The sequence below is a fragment of the Carcharodon carcharias genome, chromosome 13 (assembly GCF_017639515.1).
Source record: "Carcharodon carcharias isolate sCarCar2 chromosome 13, sCarCar2.pri, whole genome shotgun sequence".
Taxonomy (NCBI): domain Eukaryota; kingdom Metazoa; phylum Chordata; class Chondrichthyes; order Lamniformes; family Lamnidae; genus Carcharodon; species Carcharodon carcharias.
The window spans coordinates 114292159-114316714 of NC_054479.1; the positions used below are offsets into that span (position 1 = coordinate 114292159).

A 24556-nucleotide genomic window follows, 5' to 3' on the forward strand; every position below is an offset into this window, starting at 1 on the left:
GCCTAAGGAGCCTTGGTGAGTTTCTGCAATGCATCTTGTAAATGGTACAAACTGCTGCCACTGTTCGTTGGTGGTGGTGGGAGTGAATTTTTGTGGAAGGGGTGCCAATCAGGAGGACTGCTTTGTCCTGGATGGTGTCAAGCTTCTTAAGTGTTGTTGGAGCTGCACTCATCCAGGCAAGTGGGGAGTATCCATCACACTCCTGATGGTGCCTTGTAGATGGTGGACCTGCTCTTGCAGCCTCAGTATTTATATGGCTAGTCTATTTCAGTTTCTGGTTAATGGTAACACCCAGGATGTTGATAGTGGGGAATTCAGCAATGGTAATGCCATTGAATGTGATGGGGTGATGGTTAGATTCTCTCTTGTTGGATATGGTCATTACCTGTCACTCTGTCACTTGTGTGGCACGAATGTTCCTTGCCACTTGTCAGCCCAAGCCTGGATATTGTCCAGGTCTTGCTGCATTTGAACATGGACTTACATATTGGGTATCAAAACCAATGCTATTTATCTGCTGCTATAAATAAGCCTTCTTGCCACAGTCTTTTATTGTAAATATAATAAAGACTTGCATTTATATAGCAACTTTTATGACCACTGACATCCCAAAGTACTTTGTGTAGTCACGATTGTAATGTAGGAAACGGCAGCCAATTTGCGTGCAAACTGCTATGTTCAAAATAAGTTCTTTAAAACGTGTAGTACCTTTCTGCCCAGCTTGAAGTTGTCCATATAATCGTAAATATCGTATACTAGAGCACTTATCCTTTGAATTGCCTGGATTCTTCTTCATCTGCTTTAATACTTTGGAGAAAGCTAACTTAGAGTGTTGTTCAACCGTTTTCAGCATAAAATACCTGTGAAAACATTTCACAGTCAAAGTTTAAACATAATCTCACTGAACTAAAAATCTTGTTCCTTTCAAATTTACCTCCTAGTTAAATAATCTGTAGAATTATTCCATATTAAGGGGCTAATAGAAAATATAGCTTTACTTTGCTTATTTTCTTAAGCTGTATTAAAATAAAATGCAATACACAAAACAACCAGCCACTTGTTGTACAAACAGCAATTTCTACAGTACATCAAATTCAGGGGTCACCAACATGTCGATTGTAAGCGACTGGTAGCTCGCAGTTTGCCAATGAGTAGCTCGCATTAAGATTTGGAAAAAATAACCAATAGTATTACAGGATTCAAGTCATATAATTATTTTTCCACCGCAAGCTAACTAGTTTGCCAACTTTTGCAAATGACACCTGTGCCTGAGTCAGCGTCATGCTGTAAGTAATAACATGGGTGGCATTTACAACCTGCCATAAGTAAGGAAAGACATAGATCAAGGACCATCAGTACTGGCACAACTCTGCTAGCTAACAAGTGGCAGGAAAAATAATCTACCCTTGTTGACATCACGGATGCAGAGGCAGGTCCATCCGAAAAAGGCAAAAGACACTATTTCCATCAAGAATGGGAGAACGATTTTTTGTTTTGAAGCATTAAAGACAAGTGCGTCTGTTTAATCTAGGATGTCAGAGTTGCAGTAGGAAAAAAGAGCAAAGTCGAGGGGCATTTTGCAATAATGCACAAGCATTTTGAGGGATTTTCCTACAGGAAGCAGTCTGTGGTCACAAGAAGTAGGTGAACTAAAAGCTGCAGTGCAGAGACAGCAATCTTTTCTTTAACAAAACCAACCAAGAATGCTAATGCAGCAATAGAGGCATCTTTCAAAATTGCTCATTTTGACCAAGAACAAGGCAACATTTACAGACGGTGCAATTGTGAAGGGCGCGATGACTGATGATCGAGTCCTTATTCAAAGATTTCAAAAACAGCCCTGAAATTATGTCTGCCATTTCAGACGTGCAGTTCGGAGCAAACACCATGGCAAGAAGGGTATCTGCATTATCAGCCAACTGATGGAGCAGCTAGAGAGGGATTTAAGTACGTGCAAGTGGTTTTCGATTCAATGTGATGAATTGGCTGAAATTAGCAATACTGCTAATTGGCAGTATTCATTCGAATGGTGTTTGAAGACTTCACCATTAAACAGGAATTCTTGACATTGTTGCCTCTGAAATCCACAACCAGGAGAATTGATATCTACAATGAGGTCAAGTATTATTTCCCAAAAAAATGTGCCATTGGAGAAGTTAGTGGCAATAACAACCTATGACGCGCCAGCAATGACTGGGCGTCATGCCGATTTCATTGCAAGTTGTAAAGCAGATCCTGATTTCCCTCGTTTCTTGAACTACCACTGCATGATCCACCAACAGGCAATTTGTGCCATAGTAATGGAATTTAATCACGTTATGTCTCCTGTTGTTAGAATTATTAAACCGGTTTGTGCAAAGGCCAAACAGTACCAAAGATTCAAGTCATTTCTCGACAAACTGTCAGCCGAGTATGGCAATCTTTTGCTGCACATTGAAATCCAGTGGCTTAGCAGAGGAAAAATACCACATCGATTTCTTTCACTTTTGCCAGAAATCAAAGCTTTCATGGAGTCAAGAAACAAAATGACCGTCCAGTTATCAAACATTGCATGGCTGCTTGATTTGGCATTTCTAACAGATGTGACAGAGAAATTGAACACCCTGAACTGTGAATTGCAAGGGAAAGAGAAGACAACTGCCAACATGATTAGAGCAGTGAAAGCTTTCAAGTCAAAACGTAACCTTTTGGTACAGCAAATGCAGAAGAAGAAAATACAACATTTTCCTTCTGTGCCCCAAATGCTGGCAGAAAATGAAGCTGCTGCTGGGCTCCTGGACATTGACGAGTACAGTGATCTCCTGACCAGGCTTGGCCAAGAGTTCAATGACAGATTTAATGATTTTGAGCAGCTGGAGCCCTGCGTGATGTTTCCTTCAAACCCCTTCATGGAAGTAGATGTAAGTGACATTTCTGAACGAATCTGTGTGCTGTTTAACCTTGATTGTGTCACTATGGAAATGGAGATTGTCAGCCTTCAAAATGACACAGTTGAAATCAAGGCAATCTGCCACTAATTTCTGGAGTGTCATGGATACTGAAGTACAGCAACATCTGCACAGCAGCAATGAAAGTGGTTTTCCTGTTTGGTTCCTATCTTTTCGAATCTACCTTTTCCGACATGAACTTCACCAAATCCAAATTTCGAACATGTCTGACTGACGAGCATCTGAATGACTCTATCAGAGTTGCTCTCTCAGGATACACACCAGATTACACAGCATTGGCGGACACCATGCAGTCAAATTTCACATTGAAATAAAGAATCAATCTTCTTCATTTTAAATATTTATTTTTGTAATTTGACTGCAATAGCTTAATGCAGGGGTCTCCAACTCTGGTCTAAATCCCCATAGCCCCAATCCAGTTAGTCTTATTGGCCACCTATTTCTAAAGACCATGAACACCTTTCAGTTATTGACCAATGAAGCATGTAGTCTATTCAATTAAGAGAACTGGTCCTTGATGGCTGAACTTACTGGAGTCCCCAATCAGATTTGGTCCCAAATGCTCATTAAATTACTTAATTTAACAAATCATCTGCTTAATTGATCACAATGAAATTGATCCAAGTCTTAAATTGGTGATTTAATGGTGACCTATAAAACTTGTTGGACTGGGACTCTCCAGGAGCAGAGCTGGAGATCACTGGCTTAATATGTACCCTTACCAATCCGTATATTTTTAATATATGTTTTAATAGGTCGGGATATTTTTCATTAATCAGAAGTAGCTCTCATAAAAAAGATTAGCGACTCCTGATCTAGTCCATCAAATGCACAAGTTAATTATTCCTCATTAATCCTTAAATGAGTATTTTCAGATTAATAATATAATAGCAAGTCATACTTGGTGTTGAAGTACATCAGCGTGTACAAAAGAGTAGCTGGAGAGTGTGCTCCCAGTTGCTTACAATCCCATAACATCTCCTCAGTAATACGACTAGGAATGACATAACCTGTCAAAAAAGAAAAGATTTTTTTAAAACAACTCGTTTTCACAATTTAAAAAAATACAAAGCTTGTTTGAGTGGCCTACTATTAAAAAAAATGGAAAATGTAAACCTGTAATAACACATTTTGAAAAGTTTTATAGAATTGCACGTACAAACTCTGTATGCAGGGGAGTAAATGTTACACTGCTACTGTATTCCAATTAGCTGAAACAAATTTGAAGTAGAAACCTAAGATTTTGTTATATAAATATATAAGAGTTCGAGACATGTAAAGATTGGTGTCCTTAAGCTAAGTCATACAACATTATTAAATCACATCAAGCCATCTTTAAAAGAATTAATAGTTAAATGGATAGAAAACCAATATGTAAAGGCCAAATCTCATTTACATCTTATATACAATTTTGACATGTTGAACACATTGAATTCATAAATAATTCCAAGGCAGACTGGCATGTTGGCTTCCAGTAAACACTGAAGCAGAATCCTTAGATATAATCCACTTGTTCAAAAATACAGTGGAATGTTTATTTTAAATTATAAGTGGCTCACTATCTTTCTATACAGATGGGGAGATACGTTCCCTCACAAATTAAGTGCTCCTCCATGAAGCCATCATAATCCACCTGCTCAGTGAAGCTGCAAATCAAGAGTGCTCAAATTGCATCAATTAAGGAAACCCCCATTGTTCACATCGGTTTACCATTAACAGGATGTTTTCAGATTATTTTGCAGTTGGCATCAATCAGAATACAGTCCCAAAACATACCAGTGGTAGGAGGCAGCTAAGTCCCACCAAATTCCCTTGCCTTGTTAGCAAAGTGCAGTCACTTCACTTATGAGCCTCAAAAGTCCTCAATATTGTAGGGAAACTTCAGATTTGTATGACAGCCCCAATATCTCCTAAAAGTGAGTCAATGCTTTAACAAGGTGTGCAACAAAAATAAAGCCACTCACTCAAACACCACCCAGAGTCACTGTCCTAATAATATACATCATTCTCAATTTCAGAAAAAAGCACTTTCTAATTAGTGAATTTTTAAAAATTTGATGTATGAGAGAAATAGCCAATTTGCAGCAAGTTACAAACAATTTCTGCTGAAGGTATGTATATACCCACCAGGAACAACCCAAAATCATTCAAGTTTTAGCATGCACCCTGTAAAATCACAGAATATTTACAGATCAAGAGGCTGTTCAGCCCATCGAGTCCCACTTCCCTGTAACCTTGCACATTCATTCTTTTCAGATAGCAATCCAATTCCCTTTTGAATACCTTGATCGAACCTGCTTCCACAACCCTCTCAGGAAGTTCATTCCAGACTCCAACCACCCTCTGGGTGAAAAAAATTTCCTCACATCACTTTTACTCCTTCTGCCAATTATTTTGAATCTGCCCTCTAATTCTTTATGTCCCTCAAGTGGGAACAGTTTCTCACTATTTACTCTGTACATACCCCTCAGGATCTTGAATACCTTTATGAAGTCTCCTCTCAGCCTTCTTTTTGCAAGGAAAACAGTCAACTGCTCTCTAATCTATCTTCATAGCTACAGCTCTCCACCCCTGGAATCATTCTCGTGAATCTCCTTTTAACATACTCATTTCAAATAAATCAAAATCCAGCTTGCAAGATGAGAAAAGGCAGTATTGTAACCACTAAATCATTCAGTATATAATCAAAATACCTTCTCTCTGACAGTTTTCTCCCAATAGTCTGCCTCTCCTAAAGACAGCAACTAAACAATAGCTTGCATCTTTAACGTAAGCACTTGGTGGAAGCATAATTGGACAAAAATCAACATTGAATCAAAGAAGTTAGGAAGATAACAAAAAGCTTGTCCAAACAGCCAGGTTTTAAGGAGGGTCTTAAAAGGGGAAAAGAGAGGTGGTGAAGCGGGCAGATTTAGGGAGGTAATTCCACAGTTTAAGTTTAGAACGATGGCATGGCCTCCAATGGGGAGGCATAGGGAATGGAGATTGCGCAATAGGCCAAAGTTGGAGAAAGCATAGTTGCCTACAAGGTTGTAGGAAGTTATAGAGATAGGAATGGCAATTTTAAATTTAAGGCCTTGATGAACCATGACCATGGTAGCAGATTATGAAGCACAGGTTATGATGGGTGAACAAACTTGGTGCCCAATCTATAGTTGAAGGAAACTGCAGTTTGTCCAAGACTGCAATTCAGCAAGCAGGCTGGCAACGATAGAGACAGTGGAGGCGGTCAAGGGGTGGTGATGAGGTAGAACTGGGTATTGTTAGCATTACTTGATACCATAGTTTCAGATGATGCCAGCGAGGAGCAGCATGTAGGTAAGAAATGAAAAGTTGTCTAGAACTCCAGAGGTAACAGTGCAAGGGGCAGGAAGAGAAGCAACTGCAGGAGATTCTCAAGACTGGTTAGTTAAAAGTGAAATCAGGCGAGGGACAGTAAAACAACTGTGCAATGGAGGAGAGACATTAGGGAAGAATGGTGTAGTTGAACATGTCAAAAGACGCCGACAGGTCACAAAGAATGAAGAGGAATAGTGCACCCTGGTCAGTTATATAGGATGTTTTTAGTGACTTCAATGAGAACTGTAGCAAGAGTGGAAACCTGACTGGGGAGGTTCAAACATAACAGCCGCTAGAAAGATGGACATGGATTTGGGAGGAAACTTGATCAAGGACTTTGGAGATAAAAAGTTTAGAGGTTACGTCAATAGGTGTAAGGGCATAAAAGTTCAGGGGTAGGCTTTTGTGATAGTAGCAGAAAAGGGCAATACTTGAAGAAAGGGAACCATTTACAATGTCAGCTAACCCTAAGTGCCAGGAATGGATGTTGGGTGTATGGAGAGCAGGGGGTGGGTTTCACAGACAAAATGGGCTTGGAGGGCATGTATGGAGATAGGAGAGAAGCTAAAGAAAGATGTGAGTTCAAGGATAGGGCAGAAGCTACAGAGACCAACGCTCATTCTGCGCCATTTGCCCATTTGCTCTTTGGGATCGGTAAACTGCTCTCATGTGTCAGGGTCACAGACTTGTCTATATTTAGTTTATACATCCTGTATAAATTGTTGCTTCCTAATAAACTACCTTCAAATCGCTTATGGGTTGTCGAATGCCTATTCTGGATAATCAGTGACTCCTGAGCCCTAAAACTTACAGGGAGAACAGGGGGTTGGGAAGAGGGGCATGTGTGGTGGTGAAGGGCCGATTACAATGTGAGTAATGGGGGAACAAAGAGAGGGACTTCACTTAGTCTTCTGTCACCAGAGAATATGGGGAACTTGCTGAAACTGACGAGTATATAAAATAACACTTTTACAAAAACTTTAAAAACACAGATTTTCATATTTATGTGATGTATTATTATATGTTGATTTTTAATGTAAAAAAAAGTTAATTATATACTGAATGTTACTATGCTGGTTTATTGCTGTTTTGTCTTTTCTGGCATCCGGGAGCGTGTTAATTCTCAAGAGATTTTTTTTTAAAGATGTATTCTTTCATGGGACGTAGGTATTGCTGGCAAGGCCAGCATTTGTTGCCCTTCCCTAACGGCCCTTGAGAAAGTGCTAGTAAATTAAAATGGGTTCACATTGGAAAATAGTTTGCAAAGCACTTCCATAGCCCTTTACTTAGCTTTGCATGTATATAATCCAGCAAGGTCATGTTCTGTTGATAGTATGGATTTGATCCTGTATTACATGTACTAACTGTACTGAATGCTGAAATGCTGAGGTCACTTTGATGATTTGATATAAAAGCATTGGTCCACAGTATTGATGGTGATAGAAGGCAAACAAAGAGAAAACTAATATTTCTATAAGTCTAAAGTCTAATAATTCCACCCCTTTGAAATGTCCTAGAAGCATTTGCATTACAGACTATAAAAAGTGCTATGATTCCATGATTCCTTGTCACTAAAAATTTCAGACCTTTTTGTCTTCGGCCATTCTCATCCCTGGTAAAGAACAAAGATTTTAAAAGGAGGCTAGGTAGTTGGAACAAGGTGAGGTACTCAAAGGAGGTAATGCCAGATGAGTACAGGGAAGAGACCAAGGTGCAGTGTTGTGATTTGATCATTCTGGAACAATCATACAGGTGCCAAACCGAACATTATGCACCGAGGCATCCATCTAAGACCGAAAGTTTAAAGGCGACAACCTTGAAATTATAAAAGATTGACATCACAACAAACTCTTATGAACTGTTTCCAGCCCCATAAACCTCAAAGTAAACACTGTGGTTAGGATAGAAATAAATTACAACTCACCAAGTGGGCTTATTTTAGGATGCCATTCTTTTAGCACTTCATGTAATCTTTCAGTAAATTTAGAATAGTAGAGATCTGCAAAAATATTATCTATTCTTCCATTTTCAAACATATACTGTAAAACATATGAAACAGACAGAAAAGTGAAAAAATCATGCTCATCCAGCAACAAAATTCCATTCATTTAATTACAAAAACATTTAAAAGAAACATGGAAGTATGAGCATAAGTATGTTCCCCCACCACCCAAAAGGAAAAAATGCAAAGACTACCTTCTGAATACAAAGAAAGAAATAATACAGCAAGTCTGCTTCATAGGGGGAACCATCAGAATATCTTGCTTCTTTGGTCATCAAACAAAGTCCATAATTGAGTTCTACTAATGTTGCACAAAGAGCATCTTCTCTAAATTTCATTGGCTGCCGTCCTAACATTTAAAAAGAAAAGAAAGCCTATTATAGTAACTAAAAAACGCAAGAGTTTTGTTCATTCATCCACACTAGCTCATATTTTACTCTGAGTTTTGAGCCAATATTAAATGAGAAAAGGGAATATTAAAACATTGCAAAAGAGTCTAGACAAGGTGAATATAGAAAGTACAATTGTCAAAAATCTCATGATTCAGGAGATTCTCCAGTTTTTATAAATATCACCATTTTGACAAATCGTATTTAAAATTTTTGTTTAATTTTAAATCTTCTTACAAGATATCTGATCAGTACTGATCACGCCAAGGATACTGACTTGATGAAGTCACAGAGTCTGATGGTGCAAAGGAATTGAATAATAATTAATCAAAAAGTTGACTCAGGAACCCAATTACTTCTTTTCATCTGTTTTACGAATCAGGAGTAGGAGTAGACCATTCGGCACCTCGAGCCTGCTCCGCCTTTCAATAAGATCATGGCTGATCTGATTGTAACCTCAACCCCACATTCTCACCTACCCCCAATAGCCTTCCAACCCCTTGCTTTTCAAGAATCTATCTAGCTCTGCTTTAAAAATATTCAAAAACTCTGCTTCCACCACCTTGAGGAAGAGAGTTCCAAAGACTCAAGACCCTTAAAAAAAATTCTCTTAATCTCTTAAATGGGCAACCCCTTATTTTTAAACAGTGAAAAACAAACAGTGAAATTTACTGTATCCCATTATCCTAGTCATTTATATTACATAGTCATTTATATATCAAAAAAGCAGTGGCCCTCACACTGACCCTTGGTCTATCATCCTCCAGTCTGGGAAAAAAAATCATTTACCACATCTTGCTGTTTTCTCATTTTGCTGTTTTCTATCTTTAAGCCAATATGGACACAAACCCTTCTATTCCAAGGAGCTTCAGTTTTGTTAAGCAGCCTCTTATGTGGTACTTTGTCAAAGGCTTTATTAAAATCCTTGTCAGTAAAGTTTCAACTGTCAGCTTTAGGACAAAGATATTCACCTGTTGGACTACATTAATAGGTTTTGATTTCAAAGTCATAAAGCAGCTTCATAAAACTGCTCAAAACTCAGAACCACAGTACATATTCTACAACTAGCCAATCTGCTGAACTGCTGTTACATAATTAGTGTCAAAAAATGCAGTTATAGGAAAAACATTTGAATTAGAGTTTGCCTTGTAGGTTTCACAAAAAATTTAACACAAACACAAAGGAACATTAAGTTGACACATGCCCAACCTTAACACCAGCCCTGTTAAAAGTTGAAGTCTAGTACTGCTCAGCCAGCTTTCATACAGCTGTCCATTTACAGCGACCTGCAGATGGGTAAGGTCATTGATCAATCAATTCTATACCTTATTAAGCTGGCAGATTAAAAAAAACTGTTCTATTAAGCATTTTTATTAGTGTAAACTAAAATTCACATGGCAGAGGATTAGGTATTTGCGAGTTGCTGCTATGTTTGTCATGTTTTTTTGTTTAAATAGCTCAGTGTTTCACTAATATTGTTACAAGATAAATCTTTGCCTCCTGTATCAAATTGTTCCATTTTCTCCTTTTCAAATCCTCCTTTTCCCAGTTGGGTTTTTTATTTAAAGTCAAACAGCTTTATAACCCAAAAGTTTAAATTTATGCTAATAAACTGGTAAATTTTGCCTTTATAATTGAACAAAGTATTTCTTAAAAGTTATAAAGAGCAATATGCAAAATAGGAAAATTATTCTCCTTGTAAAAATTGTTTTAAGATACAAAGCAAATCATTACTTCCTGGCAAAGGTGGTTTATTTTCAGCTTCCTTCATTATTTCTGCATTCTTAACTTGAGCCCAGTTTTGCCAGACACTAGCTCCTTCTTCTGGTTTTAGAGACTCGGGAAGCATTAAATCAGCCTGCACCTCAATTTGCTGTTCCGCTGAATGCGTCTGCATAGCTTGGACCTACAAGCAAAACAAAAAACACAATATTTGTGCAAATACATGGTATACAAATCCATACATTTATTTTCTTGGGCATTTGGTGAATATAAACTTTAATTATTTTTGAATAGTAAATAATTTATTTCAAAAGGCTTCCTCTCACATTTAAAATAGGTAACATTTCTATAGCATTGGAGGACATTGAACTTTAAGTCACAGAACAGGCACAGTACACCAAAAAAAAAATCAACATTTGCTTGCATACTGTACAAATTGTTAGCCTTTAGTGGCATCATATTATAGCAAATGAACAGCTTACCCTCGCCAAATATTCTGAGATCTCACCGATTTATCCATGCATCCTAATAAATTCTGTGCAGATTTTCCAAGTTGATGTGCTATTTAACACACAGTGCAAGAATAACCGTAGAAGTGAATAAGCCCCAATTCAATTTCTGCTGACACATTTAGCCCCCCACCCACACTACTCTAGTCAGTTTTCTGCACTCTTCAAGACATTGACTGTTTGCTCAGCTGTTACCCTTGGTACCTTGATTAAGTGACCAGTTTGCACATTCAAGTTCAGAGGAGAAATAAAAAGGGAAATAAGAGTGGCAAAGAGAGAGTATGAGAAGAGACTGGCAGATAACATAAAAAGAGTCCAAAAGTTTTTGATAGACATATAAATAGTAGGAGAGGTGGAGCTGATTAGGAACCAAAAAGAGAATCTACAACTGGAGGCAAAGGACATGGCTGAGATAGTAAATGAGTTCTTTGCATCCGTCTTTACCAAGAAGAGGCTGCCCAAGTTATAATAGAAGAAAAGGTAGTTAAGACATCGAATAGGCTAAGAATTGATACAGAGGAGGTATTAGAAAGGCTTATTGATAGGCCACCGGGGGCAGATGCATCACAGGATACGGTTGGAAGAAAGAGTGCAAATTGCAAAGGAACTGGCCATAATCTTCCAATCCTCTTTAGATACCAGGTGGTGCCAGAGGACTGAAGGATTGCAAATGTTGCACCCTTGTTCAAAAAAAAAGTGCAAGGGTAAACACAGCAACTACAGGCAATCAGTTTAACCTCAGTGCTGAGAAATCTTTCAGAAATGATAATCGAGGACAAATTAACAGCCACTTGGACAAACGTGGATTAATTAAGGGAAGCCACTACAGATTTGTTAAAGACAAAACATATTTAACAACCCTGATTGAGTATTTTGCTGAGGGCTATGAGGTTGTTGAAATGTACATGGACTTGCAAAAGGCATTTGATGAAGTGTCATCATTCATCTTCAAAAAGATTAGTGGTGAACAGTTGTTTTTCAGATTACAGAAAGGTACTGCAGGGTTCCCCATGGGTCAGTATTACGATAGCTGCTTTTCTTGATATATAGTAAAGACCTAGACTTTGGTGTACAGGGCACAGTTTCAAAATTTGCAGATGACACAAAACCTGGAAATATTGTGAACTGTGAGGTGATAGACCTCAAGGGGACATCAACAAGCTGATGGATGGAATAGGCAGACACGTAGTGGATGAAATTTAGCACAGAGAAATGAGAAGTGATTTATTTTGGTAAGAAGAATGTGGAGAGGCAATATAAAATAAAGGGTTTAATTCTAAAAAGGGCGCAGGAACAAAGTGACCTGGGGTTTATGTACACAAATCATTGAAGACACCACAGCAGGTTGAGAAAGTAGTTAAAAAGGCATGCAGAATCCTGGGCTTTATCAATAGAGACATAGAGTACAAAAACAAGGAAGTTATGATGAACCTTTATGAAACACCGATTCAAACTCAACTGCAGTATTGTGTCCAATTATGGATACTATACTTTAGGGAGGATGTGAAGTCTTTAGAGAGGGTGCAGAAAGTTTATGAGAATGGCTGTGTGGATGAGAGGCAACCTCTCCTTAGAGAAGCGGAGGTTGAGAGGAGATTTGGTGGAGCTGTTCTATTTCATGAGAGGTCTAGGCAGGGTAGATAGGAAGAAATTGTTCCCGTTGACAGAAGGGTAAAGAACCAGGGTACACCAATTTAAGGTGAATGACAAAAAAAAACCATCAGTGACATGAGGGAAAACTTTAATGCAACAAGTGTTTGGATTTGGAAGGCACTGCCCGAGTGTGCCGGAGGCAGATTCAATTGCGGCTTTCAAAAGGGAACTGGGTAAGCACCTGAAGAGAAAAAAAAATTGCAGGGTTATAAGGAAGGGGCAGGGGAATGGGACTAGCTGAGTTGCTCTTAAAGAGAACCAACACAGACACAGCTGGCCAAACGGCCTCCTTCTATGTTGTAACCATGGAGGGGAGTGGGGCGGTGGTCAGGGGTAGGGAAAAAGAGAAGCAACGGTGAATTACTTAGTGGGCCATCAGCAACGGTGTCCATGAGACTTTGACCAAGAAAAAGCTAGAAAGATCTACAGCTAGATAGGACTGGGATGTGTGAAAGGCCAGCAGCAAGCTGTCAACAAAGATTAAGCCCGGGATCTTGGACTAAGTGGAGTTAGCATTACCCAGTGATTATAACTCAAATGCTTACATATTGAGGCATGGTGTTTCCACTAGGCGCACAATGAGCAACACACGCTGAGCAACACACGCTGGACACTGCAATAGTTTACTGAAGTGAAGATACAGCAGAGTATGTGTGTAAATTCACTGCATAAGCCAATATAAGATTTGCAGCTGGTCATTGTTCTCTGCAATTCATGCAACCGTGGGTGACCCTATCTGAGGGAGAAAAGTTAAATTTTCAGAATCTCAATGTCTTTTTTGTATAAGCACTCATGTCAGTGGAAGATCAATAGCCTGTCTGCATCCACGTTATCCACTCTTAGAATTTTAAAAACTCTTGTCTCTATTCAATTTTTCAATACTTAATTTTGCATGACTTAACATGTCCTGGGATTACTTCTTCCACTTTTGTGCTTTCTCCAATGCATCAGTGCCTAAAATGATATGTTCTTAGCTTCCCCGCAGCCTGATATATTTCAGCAGTGAAAGAAGTGAGAAATAGTAACACATATTCATCCCCATGTATCCAGTCTTTGTAACATAACTGTGTAACTTTCAGGCACATTTTAAAGTCTCACTTTTTTTTTTAAAAACTCCATCGCTGAATACATTTAAGGATATCATAGACAGGTTTTTGGTGTCTTAAGAGGATCAAGGAGTACGGGGAGTGGGCGGAAAAGTAAAGCTGAAACCCACAAGCAGCCATGATCATACTGAATGGCAGAGCAGCCTCAAGTGGCTGTATAGTCTACTCCTGCTCATATTTCTTGTGTTCTTGACCCTTGGTTAAAAGGACAGCCCTGAAATGCAATACTAAATAAATGTAACTTCTGCTAGCCCAACTCTCAAAAACAAATTTTCTATGGCAATAGTAACTGAGGTTACATCATACAGCTTACTTTGCAAGAGAACACGGATCATGGAGAGGATCCTGTTCACCGTAGCCTTCAATCTTTTCTCTCCACTGCAATGATCCTGATCTATTTACGTTAATACCAATGAGCATTGCTCCTCTGAACTTCCTTCACAATCTTAAATGTCTTTAAATAGAGTGTCCAAATATACTTTTTCCTCAAAGTAGCTATGTTCCTGTCACTCCAATTCATTCTTTCTCAAGCTTTCATACTGCAGAAATCCTTATTCTACCATCTAAATTTTCTGAATATGTAAGTTGAGTATCACTTACGTTAAGAATATATAGTTCATGTCAATATTTTCGAGGTAATGTTTAGTTCTGGGAAGATTATTGTTGTGAAGGTAAGGTAACTAAAACGTTGAGCTTCAGATATTGCCAGAACACGTAAAAGAAAATGGTAGTTCAGAAGGTTACCGTATGTTTTAATAGAGTCAGAGTGGAAGAAATGGAGCCATAAAACAGCAAGTGGGCTTACTTAGTTGGAGAACTGGAGAGGTGATGTCTACAATGCTTGCAAAGTGCAGTCCAGAGAGATGTTTTGTTTCTTGAGTTAGAGCTAAATTAGCTTAAAAGCATTCAGTAAACCCTGAAAGGCTACAATGTCATGAAGATGGGTGGAGCTTCAGCAGGTTCTCTGGTTTCAATTTATGTGTGTGTCTGCAAGGAGAGGAGGTTAGAGGCAGTTTGGACCTCGTGCAGTCTGCTGCTCACAGAGAAGCCCTGGGAGCTGTTCAGTGAAGATAGGGCTCTGAAGTAGTCCTGGGGAGCTCAAAAGGCAGCTGTGGGTCATTAGTTCTGTGCCAGGCAGTTAGGGCTCAAAGAAGCCATGGAGCCACTTAGAGCTCAGTGCAGCCAGGAAACTGGAGTTTGGAGAAACCTAGGGGCAATGCCAACTTAGTGAAGCTAGCAGTTTGTGAAAGAGTTGAAAGTGTGCCAGTAATTAGAGGCGAGAGGCAGCTTTGTGAATCTCATGGAACACAGTTTCAGGAGGAGAGATTGAACCATTGGGAGGTGAGCAGTCGTAGAGGCAGCCTGAGTCAGAATGGCTTTTGAGAGAATTCGAGGGCTGAATCTTCAAAAGTTAAGGGCTGAATCCCTCATGAGGGAGACAGAATTTTAATGAGATATTTTGACTCTGGTCACTGAAATCGGGTGGGTTGCCAAGAATCCGTGGGATCTGTCTCGGTCGCATCTGCCGTTTAATGTGCAGTATGACCACAGTGTGCCTGTTCATTCATATTTACCTCATGTTAGTTCTGAATGTTAGAGTACAAGATAGATATCGTAGATTGTTTCACTTTTCTGACTTTGTAAAGTTAAGTTTATTTTGTTTGTTCAAAATTGTGGAATCTTATGGCTTTATTTGCTTAGTGAGTAACTGGGACTTCAAACATTGTCTACTTTAGGCAAAAAGTTACTGGTTCCTAACTAAATCATAACACTTACATCATTACTTCACAATTTACTTCCTCTTCTCTGTCAGCCTTTATTTCAAGGGAGATAGAATTCAAAAATTAGATGGTGATGATTCAGATTGCTAGTCCTCATTTGGAGTACTGTGCTCTGTTTTGGGCACTAAATCTCAGGAAAGATATATTTGCCTTGGAGTACAATGCAGATTCATGGAACCATACCAAGGTTCAAAAGATTAAATTATGAGGACAGATTGCATGAACTTGGCTTGTATTCCCTTAAGTTTAGATGGTTGAAGGTTGGTCTAATTGAAGTATTTAAATTGATAAAGGAATTTGATAGAGTAAATGCAAAATAACTATTTTTTCCAATGGGGGAATCCACAAAAGGGGGCATAATTTTGAAATGCGAGCTAGACCATTTAGGAGTGAAATCAGGAAGTCTTTCTGCACAGAAAGGGTATTGGAAATCTGGAACTTGCTCCTCCAAAAGACTATACATGTTGGGTCAACTGATGTTTTCAAGTCTGAGACCCAAACAATTTTGTTGGTTAAGAGTATCAAGGAAAGTATATTGAGGTGCAGATACAAAGATCTAACAGAAAGTGAAAATAATTCAAGGCTGAAGAATACTCTTGTTTGGCATCACTGAATCCCCTGAGAAACTTTGTACCAAAGGCCAAACCAATTTCACAGACAGGAGCTGTATCCATTGACCCAAGTAACACCTGACTGCCACGACCAAAGAATACTCTACAGTTTGTGGCTCAAAAAGTATTGTGCTTTCTTAAATTGATTTTTAGAAAGTTCACTTTCTTTCCTCCAATGTGATAATGTCCTTGGCATCAAAGTGCAAGTTAGCGAGAAAGTTGGTGATGGCAAAATTTTTAATCGAGTGTTTTTTTGCCATTGTTTCTTGTGGCTGTACCAAAGAATCTAGAAGCACAAAAACTCACTCTCTAGCTCTTGCACTGTGCTCCAGAGTTGTTCATATACTAAACAGTCAAAACAAATTGGCCTGGTGCACCAGGTAAATGGCAATTAGGGTATTTACATGCACTGAAATTCTTTGTAATATTTTAGCTTTCATGTCATTTACTCAGGGTGCTGGAATGCCTGGAGCTTTGCAAATCCTTTGTCATTTGAATGGCATTTGAAACTAAAGATTTAATTGAAGGTTTTCCACAGCTGAGATAGCTACTCCGCCCTGATACAAATCTAATTTCTTAAACTGAGGAAGTTTACCCCAATCCCACAATGTATAAGTGTAGAGCAGGGCCTAAGTTTCAAATAATCATTCTGTTGTTCAAGATAACAGGCAGAGAATGAAAGACCTCAATGATGTTCCCTCATTGATTTAATTTACAACCAATTCAGGAACACTTGAATTGAAAATTAATTCCCAAAACAACCATGTGCATAAAAGGTTACAGTATATGGAATACCTGTATTTGCTGTGGATCCCAGTATTTCAGAGACTGATAGGCTCTCCCACCAGCTTGTATTGTAACAGGAATATGAAGATTTCCATTCAGATTCACAAACTGTGTTGAGAACGCAGCTGTCACAGATGGATGCATCATTTTATCCTGTAGGTTTTTACCCCCATCTGATAGGACTTGAGTCTTATCCTTGTCCTCTTCTATTTTAATCCCAGTCATACTCATTGGGATTTCATCAATTTGGACTAAATTACAACTATCATGGGGAATGGCAGAATGGAGTACAGTTTGACCTTCTGAGCAAGGTGCAGGGGTAGTATATATTGTCCATGATTCAGTATTGGATAATGGGCCAGTAGCTGAGGTGGTAGCTGGAACAACACCATACAACTGACTGCTGTCCACTGTAAGCAGTTCCTGACGAACAGGAATGTAACCTTGCTGTTGGGCCTGAGAAGACAGAGTAAGCACAGTGGTCACTGTATTTTGCACTGAAGGTTGGCTCATGGTATAACTTTCTTCAGTTGGTAAATCAACTTTCCTTTTCTTCACAGGCTGTGGAACACCTGAAGAGCTTGGCCTTCTTTCTTGTGCTATAGAGTTGACAGCTTGACTGCCAGATTGTGGTTCCTCAGAAGTCTGCGACTGCAGTTGGGCTTGCATCTGCTTTGCTTGCAAGGACTGGTGATTTGTTTGAATTTCCAACTGGTGGACCTGTTGTGCCTGTACATGGTGCGTCTGCATCTGCTGCTGTCCTAGTGGTGACCCCTGGGACGTATGTTGCTGAATTGGAGAACTAATAGGTCTAGCTAACTCAAGCAATGATCCAGCAACATCAGCACTGTCCATGTATATGTAGTGTCCTCTTTGTTGGTACATTGTAACAGGAGTTTGAACGAACTGCTGGACTTCTTCAGACCCTTTACCATTCATGGAATCCAAAAATTCCTTCATACGATGCTGTGGTATTGTCCGTGCTTTCATTCGTAAATATTCCTCATAGGGAATTGAATTCTCCAATGAATGATTCATCTTGGGCAACTAAAAAAGAAAAGTGCATTAGAGAAATATTAAGCAAGAACAATTTTTCATTTTAAAGTAGCTACATTGTAAAAATTAAGTTCCAAATCAAAATAATCTTATTAAGACATCTGCTTTAAAGGAGAACAATGGCAGATACAAATTAATACAAAAGGACAAAATGTGCGTAGTTAAGGAAAAACAGACAACACATGCACAAATTGGAATGAGATCGAGGAGTCTTAGACTCAACTCTGAATATGTCCAACTAATGTAGAGCAGCAAAGCCAATAGAATGCTGAGCTATACAGCCAAGGCACAAGTCGAAATAAGTCATAATCAAACTGCATCTCATTCTAGTCAGAGGCACAAGGGAGACATTAGAGTGCTGGCTATAGTGCAAGAAATAGCCACAAAACTGTTCCAGAAGAGATCCAGAGTTCGGGGTTTTGAAGGAGAGTCACAAAGACTTAATGGTTGTAAGATCACAACATGACAAAAAAATGGAAAAAGTGCAGTTATTGATCCAGCGGCAAAGGAATAGGCATTCTATCGGAGATTTCCCATACAAGGCAGGACAAGGCTTGTAAATGATCCTGAAGTTGATTCACAGTGGGACAAAGGGGCACTGAAGCTCATAAGGCCAAAAGTATTGGATGTACCTGACTTTACAAGGGAGGGAACTTAGGCTGTAGTTTTCTAGATTATCTGATATTTGTGAACGTTGGATGCAGGAAGGCTGACCAACATTGGAGAAATAGATCCATGATATAAGGTGGGTATAGGCGGGGTTTCTAGAGTAGTGAGTATAAACAGGTAATGCTCTGGAGTTGGAAGAAGCCAATCTCTGCAACAGACTGGACATGGACATAGACATAGAAAGAGAGTACATACAAGGTTGAAGGGAACTATGCACGGCCAGTCTTAGCCTGAGTTTGCAACTATGGAGTTCCATTGGAATCAGCACCAGAGGCAGCCAAGTCCCTGTGAAAGCCATAAGAAGCCTTTGTTTTGCCAACATTACAGCCCTGGAGCAAATATCAACTAAATTAACTTAGTACAATAGTAAGTGGTGTGTCGTGTCATGCCCTTGATTTCCTACAATTAAGGTGCATTTACACCTCAGCTGCTGTTCCGAGACAAGTAACTGCTGTTCAGATTCCGGCCAGGCAAAACATAATTTACTTTGTTTAGCTCTTGCCTACTGGAATCCTGACTAACTTCCCTAACGGAAGAATTCTGTGTATACCTAGGCACACTCATGTGGAAAACTATGGCCCAATAATTAGACTTTTACATTTCTAAAGAACCAGGGACAGAATTCCTACATAAAAACAGAAAATGCTGGAAAAACTCAGCAGATCTGGCAGCATTGGTGGAGAGAAACAGAGTTAACGAGTCCCGATAACTGTTTCTCTCTCCACAGATGCTGCCAGACCTGCTGAGTTTTTAAAGCATTTTTTGTTTTTATTTCAGATTTACAGCATCTGCAGTATTTTGCTTTCAACAAAAGGATTCCTAATCTTTAAACATTTCAAGATTTAAGAAGTAGGTTTAAAAAGTATCCATCTGAGTACTAACCAATGGCCCCCACGAAGCTCTTTGCATACCAGTTATGATATCACATTGAATTTGCATCCATTTGATGTCCAAATTAAAGTAATGCCAAACTAGCACTTCCAGATCAGTTTACAGTGCAAGTCAACATCTATCCAAAGTGAAAATTACTTTCTAGTGATGTTAAACCTGGTGGAAATTCACACTTAATAGTACCATGTTGCATATTAATGGTTGACTGATCCATCACCCAAGTCACTTTAATGTTACAACTACTTCCAGTCAAAGATTTTTCATAAAATTTTTAACTTTGGATACAAAACCCAAATTAATATTTCCTACACACAATTAATTTTGAATAATGGAGTTTTGTTCCTGAAGGCACAAAACTTAGTATTTCATTAAACTAGTTTCTTTGTTGTTCAGCCAAAGCATTGACATTAGATGTTTCTTCGAACATACAGCACGTTAAGGACAGTAAAGAATCTGAAGAGAAGAGAGTGGAATTTTCACTGTGGGTGCAATAGGAAACTACCTGATTGCATGAGACAGCACTGGTTATGTTACAGTCTAAGATTCCACTAAAATCAACTTGCATAATCACAAAGGTAAAATCTTCTGGGAAACTGGGCATCGTCATAGAATGCAACTGTTTCCTTTCATTAAGGAGCGTTCCTCGACGTGGTAATCTGGTGCATTTTTATTAATATAGCTCAAGATGGGCTTATCAATAAAAATAAGTATCCTTAATAAGGTCCTCTACTTGTAAGTAACCAGATTTAAAATAATCACTAAAAATTATATTTACAAAATTACACTGAATTATTTAATAATTTAAGTGGTGCAGCACACTAGTCAATTTCTTAAAAAATATTTGTGAAAAAAACTTTTCAAACATGCCTACAGATGCCCATGTGCCAAAGAAAACAAGTGCAATTTGAAGAGCTTTGCCATTGCAACGTGATCGGCAAAATCTCAATCTTGACTGGGGGTGTTGGGGGGGGGGGGGGTGGAAAGGAGGAGGAGAGAGGAGGTGGGGAGAGATAGCTGCATCAGCTGGTTTGTGTGAAACAGTATCAAAAATCATGGAAAAAGAAACGCATGGATTTCGGGTTTAACTCATGTTTCAAATTTCCCAATTTTTTGCACTGGTTCTGCCATATCGTGTTAGAATTCACTGACTTTACCAATGCAAAGAAGCAGGAACTCTACCATTAGGTCTACATAGGATTAAGGTATTTTATTTTCCTAATAATTTTACAGAATCAAAGTTTAAATAGCTGACACTATAACAGTAACATGGGGTAAAATGGGGTGGCCGTGGCAGTATGACACTATAACTCACCTTTAGCCACTGGATTTAAAATAAGTGGAATTAAGAAGGTAAGAGATCAGTACCTTCTCACATAACTTTAAGAGATATTGATAAAAACAAAAAACTGCAGATGCTGGAAATCCAAAACAAAGATAGGATTACCTGGAAAAACTCAGCAGGTCTGGCAGCATCGGCGGAGAAGAAAAGAGTTGACATTTCGAGTCCTCATGACCCTTCAACAGAACTTCTGTTGAAGGGTCATGAGGACTCGAAACTTCAATCTTTTCTTCTCCGCCGATGCTGCCAGACCTGCTGAGTTTTTCCAGGTAATTCTGTTTTTGTTAAGAGATATTGCACTTTTTTGGTTACTTACACTTAAAATCATAAGACAATGCACAAACAATATTCAACAATGAATTGTTTGAATGGACTGTCATAAGACAGCGTTTAAAAATTGCAAACAAATTCTCAAGACACAGAAACACAAAAAATACATGTATTTGTATAGCCTCCAACTTAAAATCCAGCCCCAAGGAGGTGTCAAAACAAAACCACATGACAAGACAGAGGAGGAAATATTAAGAGGGGTGACCAAAAGCTTGGGTTAAAGGAGGACAGGGAGGTGGGCAGGCAGAGGAGATGAGGAGCTCCAAAGTCTGAGCCTTAGACTGCTGAAGATCGCCAATGATGGGTGAAGTCAGTGATGGGGTTTGGGGGGAAAACACAAAAGTCTGATCAGACTAAAACTCTTTATCGTCATAGCATAATGGCTACTTAATAATCAGTTACTGACAAGATCATCTCTGGCTACTTCCTTGTGTCCCACATCACCCAATGCCTTCCAAACCTATCATCTTTCCCCAACCCAGAAAAGAACTCTGCACTGTCACTTAAAACCACACTTGAAATTCCTTCCTTTGGACATCCATTAGCCACAATACTTTTGCAGCCATTGATTTGCTCAACCACTCTTGTCTATCTGATTGAAGCCAGAGAATCAACCAGATAGGCTTTGATTCCCTGTCCCACTGCAATACCTCTAGAATCCCCAAATACTCTATCTATGGCCCCCACCTTCCTCATCTCCACACTCACCCTTCGCAACACCATCTTCAAACTTCAGGTCGGATCCATCATGTACATAAACTCCATATCCTTGTCACTGATTCCATCGGCTCCCTGGCCATCATTTCATGTTGAACCAAATTATGTCATTTTTCGTCCCAACCTAAGTTTCTGACCCCATGTTGTCTACATTACAAAGAGAACCTACCACCACTGCCACCCTATATTACCCCATCTCCTGCTAAACGCATGCATTTGCCATCTCCAGATTAACTACTTTAGTGTTCGCCTGATCAGCTACCCATTCTCTATGTCTGTAAACTTCAACTTATACAACTAATACTGCTGTCTTATCCCACACCAAATTTCAGGGCCCACAGACCCAAAAAGCCTCCTGATCCCGCAACACAAATTTAAAATTCTCTTTGTATTTATACCTCTTCATAGCCGCAATCTTCCCAATCTCTAACCTCCTCCAGCCCTAGAACCTCAACCACAAATTTTCTATTGCTCCAACTGTAGCCTCATGTGAATCGTTCTTTAATCCTATCCCACCAATAACAGTCATGCTTCAACCACCAATGCCCCACACTTCTGAACTCCCTCCCTAAACTCTTCTCCTTCATAGTCCTCCTTCAAAACTGCTTTTTGACCAAGTTTTGGGCATCCCTCCTAATACCTTATTTGGTTCAGTAACAATTTTCTGAATCTGTGGAGTACTTGGCTTTTTCCATGTTAAATGCATTAAATAAATGAAAGTTGCTGTTGAATCAGAGGTGAAAGTGGGGTCTCAGTGGGTATCAGAAACACTGCTGAAGTTAGCCCCTAGCCCCAGAGTCTATAGATAAGATCTCAGAGATCTTGCTTTCTTGCTCTTAAAAGGATACTGAATGAGCATCACACTCATATGGAAACGCGTGAGGGTCACCTCCGGAGGAGCTCAGATAGATGACATGGCAGAGTCCAATGTCAACATCTGAAGAGGATTAATTCACTGCAACTCTAAGGAAGAAGCAGTATCAACAAAGAAAAATAGCCCCCACCACCCACTGACAGTTTTCTTTATTCTTTCAGAGAACAAAAATGCTGGCTAGACCAGCATTTATTGCCCATCCTTTATTGCCTTTGAGAAGGTGGTGGTGAGCTATCTTCTTGGACTGCTGCAGTCTATGTGGTATAGGTACATCCAAAGTGCTCTCCAGGATCTTGTTCCAGCGACAGTGAAGGAACGGCAATATAGTTCCAAGTCAGGTGGTGTGTGGCTTTGAGGGGAACTTGCAGGTGATGGTGTTCCCATGCATCTGCTGCCCTCATCCTTCTAGGTGGTTGAAGTCAAAGGTTTGGAAGGTGCTGTTGAAGGAACCTTGATGAGTTGCTGCAATGTATCTTGTAGATGGTGCACACTGCTGCCACTGTGTATCAGTGGTGGAGGGGATTGATGTTGAAGGTGGTGGAAGGGCTGCCAATCAATCAGGCTGCTTTGTCCTGGATGGTGTCAAGCTTCTTGAGTGCTGTTGGAGATGCACTCATCAAGGTAACTGGACAGTATTCCATCACATTTCTGACTTGTGCTTTGTAGATGATGGACAGGCTTTGGGGAGTCAGGTGAGTTACTCTCTACAGAATTCCCTGCCTCTGATCTTCCTTCTCCCATGAAAAGCCTTTAAACTTATTTCCTCCAATCCATTCAAACTCAGGCCCTGACCGCCCAACTTCTCTTCTTTGGGCCCATGTTCACTTAAGCTATCAACTTCTCAACATCTTCAGATATTCATTCTTTCCCAAAAACAAACACTCTCAATTTCTTAACCCCACCCACCCCCCCCAACCCCAGGTCTTTAAAGACACCATGCCAGCTAACTATGCATTTCGAGTCCATCCAATCTGATAAAAGCAAAAAACTGCGGATGCTGGAAATCCAAAACAAAAACAAAAATACTTGGAAATACTCAGCAGGTCTGGCAGCATCTGCAGAGAGGAGCACAGTTAACGTTTCAAGTCCGAATGATGCTTCAACAGAACTAAGTAAAAATAGAAAAGAGGTGAAATATAAGATGGTGGGGGGGGGGGCCCCACACAATTATAGCTGGATAGAGGGCCAGTGATAGGTGGAGATAACCAAAAGATGTCACAGACAAAAGGGCAAAGAGGTGTTGAAGGTGGTAGAAAACATACAGATCTTTTTTCCCACCTATTTCCATTATTTTTAAATGTATTTCCATCCATTGTTTTATCTCTACCTTTTGGACTTTTTTGATTCCTTCACCCCACCCCCACTAGGGCTATCTGTACCTTGCTTGTCCTGCTTTCTACCCTTAGTTAGCACGGTCCTTAGATAATATCACCACCTTCAACACCTCTTTGTCCTTTTGTCTGTGACATCTTTTGGTTATCTCCACCTATCACTGGGCCTTTATTCAGCTCTACTTGTCCCCCCCACCTAAAGATTTTGTGCCTTTTCAAAATAGCCTCAGCTTTTAGCTTAAAAGTGTGAAAGCTGAAAATACATTTTACAATTGTAAAATTCGTTTGGTGAAAAAGAAATGCTTTAATTATAAACGATATATGTTTGTCTTAAATTGGAACATCACTAATAAATAAATTTGAAATTTATTTGATGTGGGGAGGGGTGATTTGTGAATTTTCCATCTTCTCCCAATTCTCTTGATCTTGAACAAACTATAGGGAAATGGGTGTTGTTCACAGTGTCAACCAATATTGCTCGACAGCAAATACAAGTACATCCT

The 24556-nt window shown here is 39.4% G+C and overlaps 1 protein-coding gene across 2 annotated transcripts in view; it reads right to left on the reverse strand.

Annotated features, from left to right (window-relative positions):
• Positions 1-24556, reverse strand: part of LOC121286464 (glutamine-rich protein 1-like) — a 33831-nt gene that overhangs the window by 5621 nt on the left and 3654 nt on the right. For both annotated transcript variants that reach the window (XM_041203590.1, XM_041203591.1), the window contains 6 exons: positions 16856-17893; positions 10413-10584; positions 8484-8638; positions 8212-8326; positions 3850-3958; positions 709-860 (listed from right to left, as the gene is read on the reverse strand). In XM_041203590.1, coding sequence (XP_041059524.1) covers positions 709-860; positions 3850-3958; positions 8212-8326; positions 8484-8638; positions 10413-10584; positions 16856-17893 — 1741 coding nt within the window. The remainder of the gene's footprint in view (positions 1-708; positions 861-3849; positions 3959-8211; positions 8327-8483; positions 8639-10412; positions 10585-16855; positions 17894-24556) is intronic.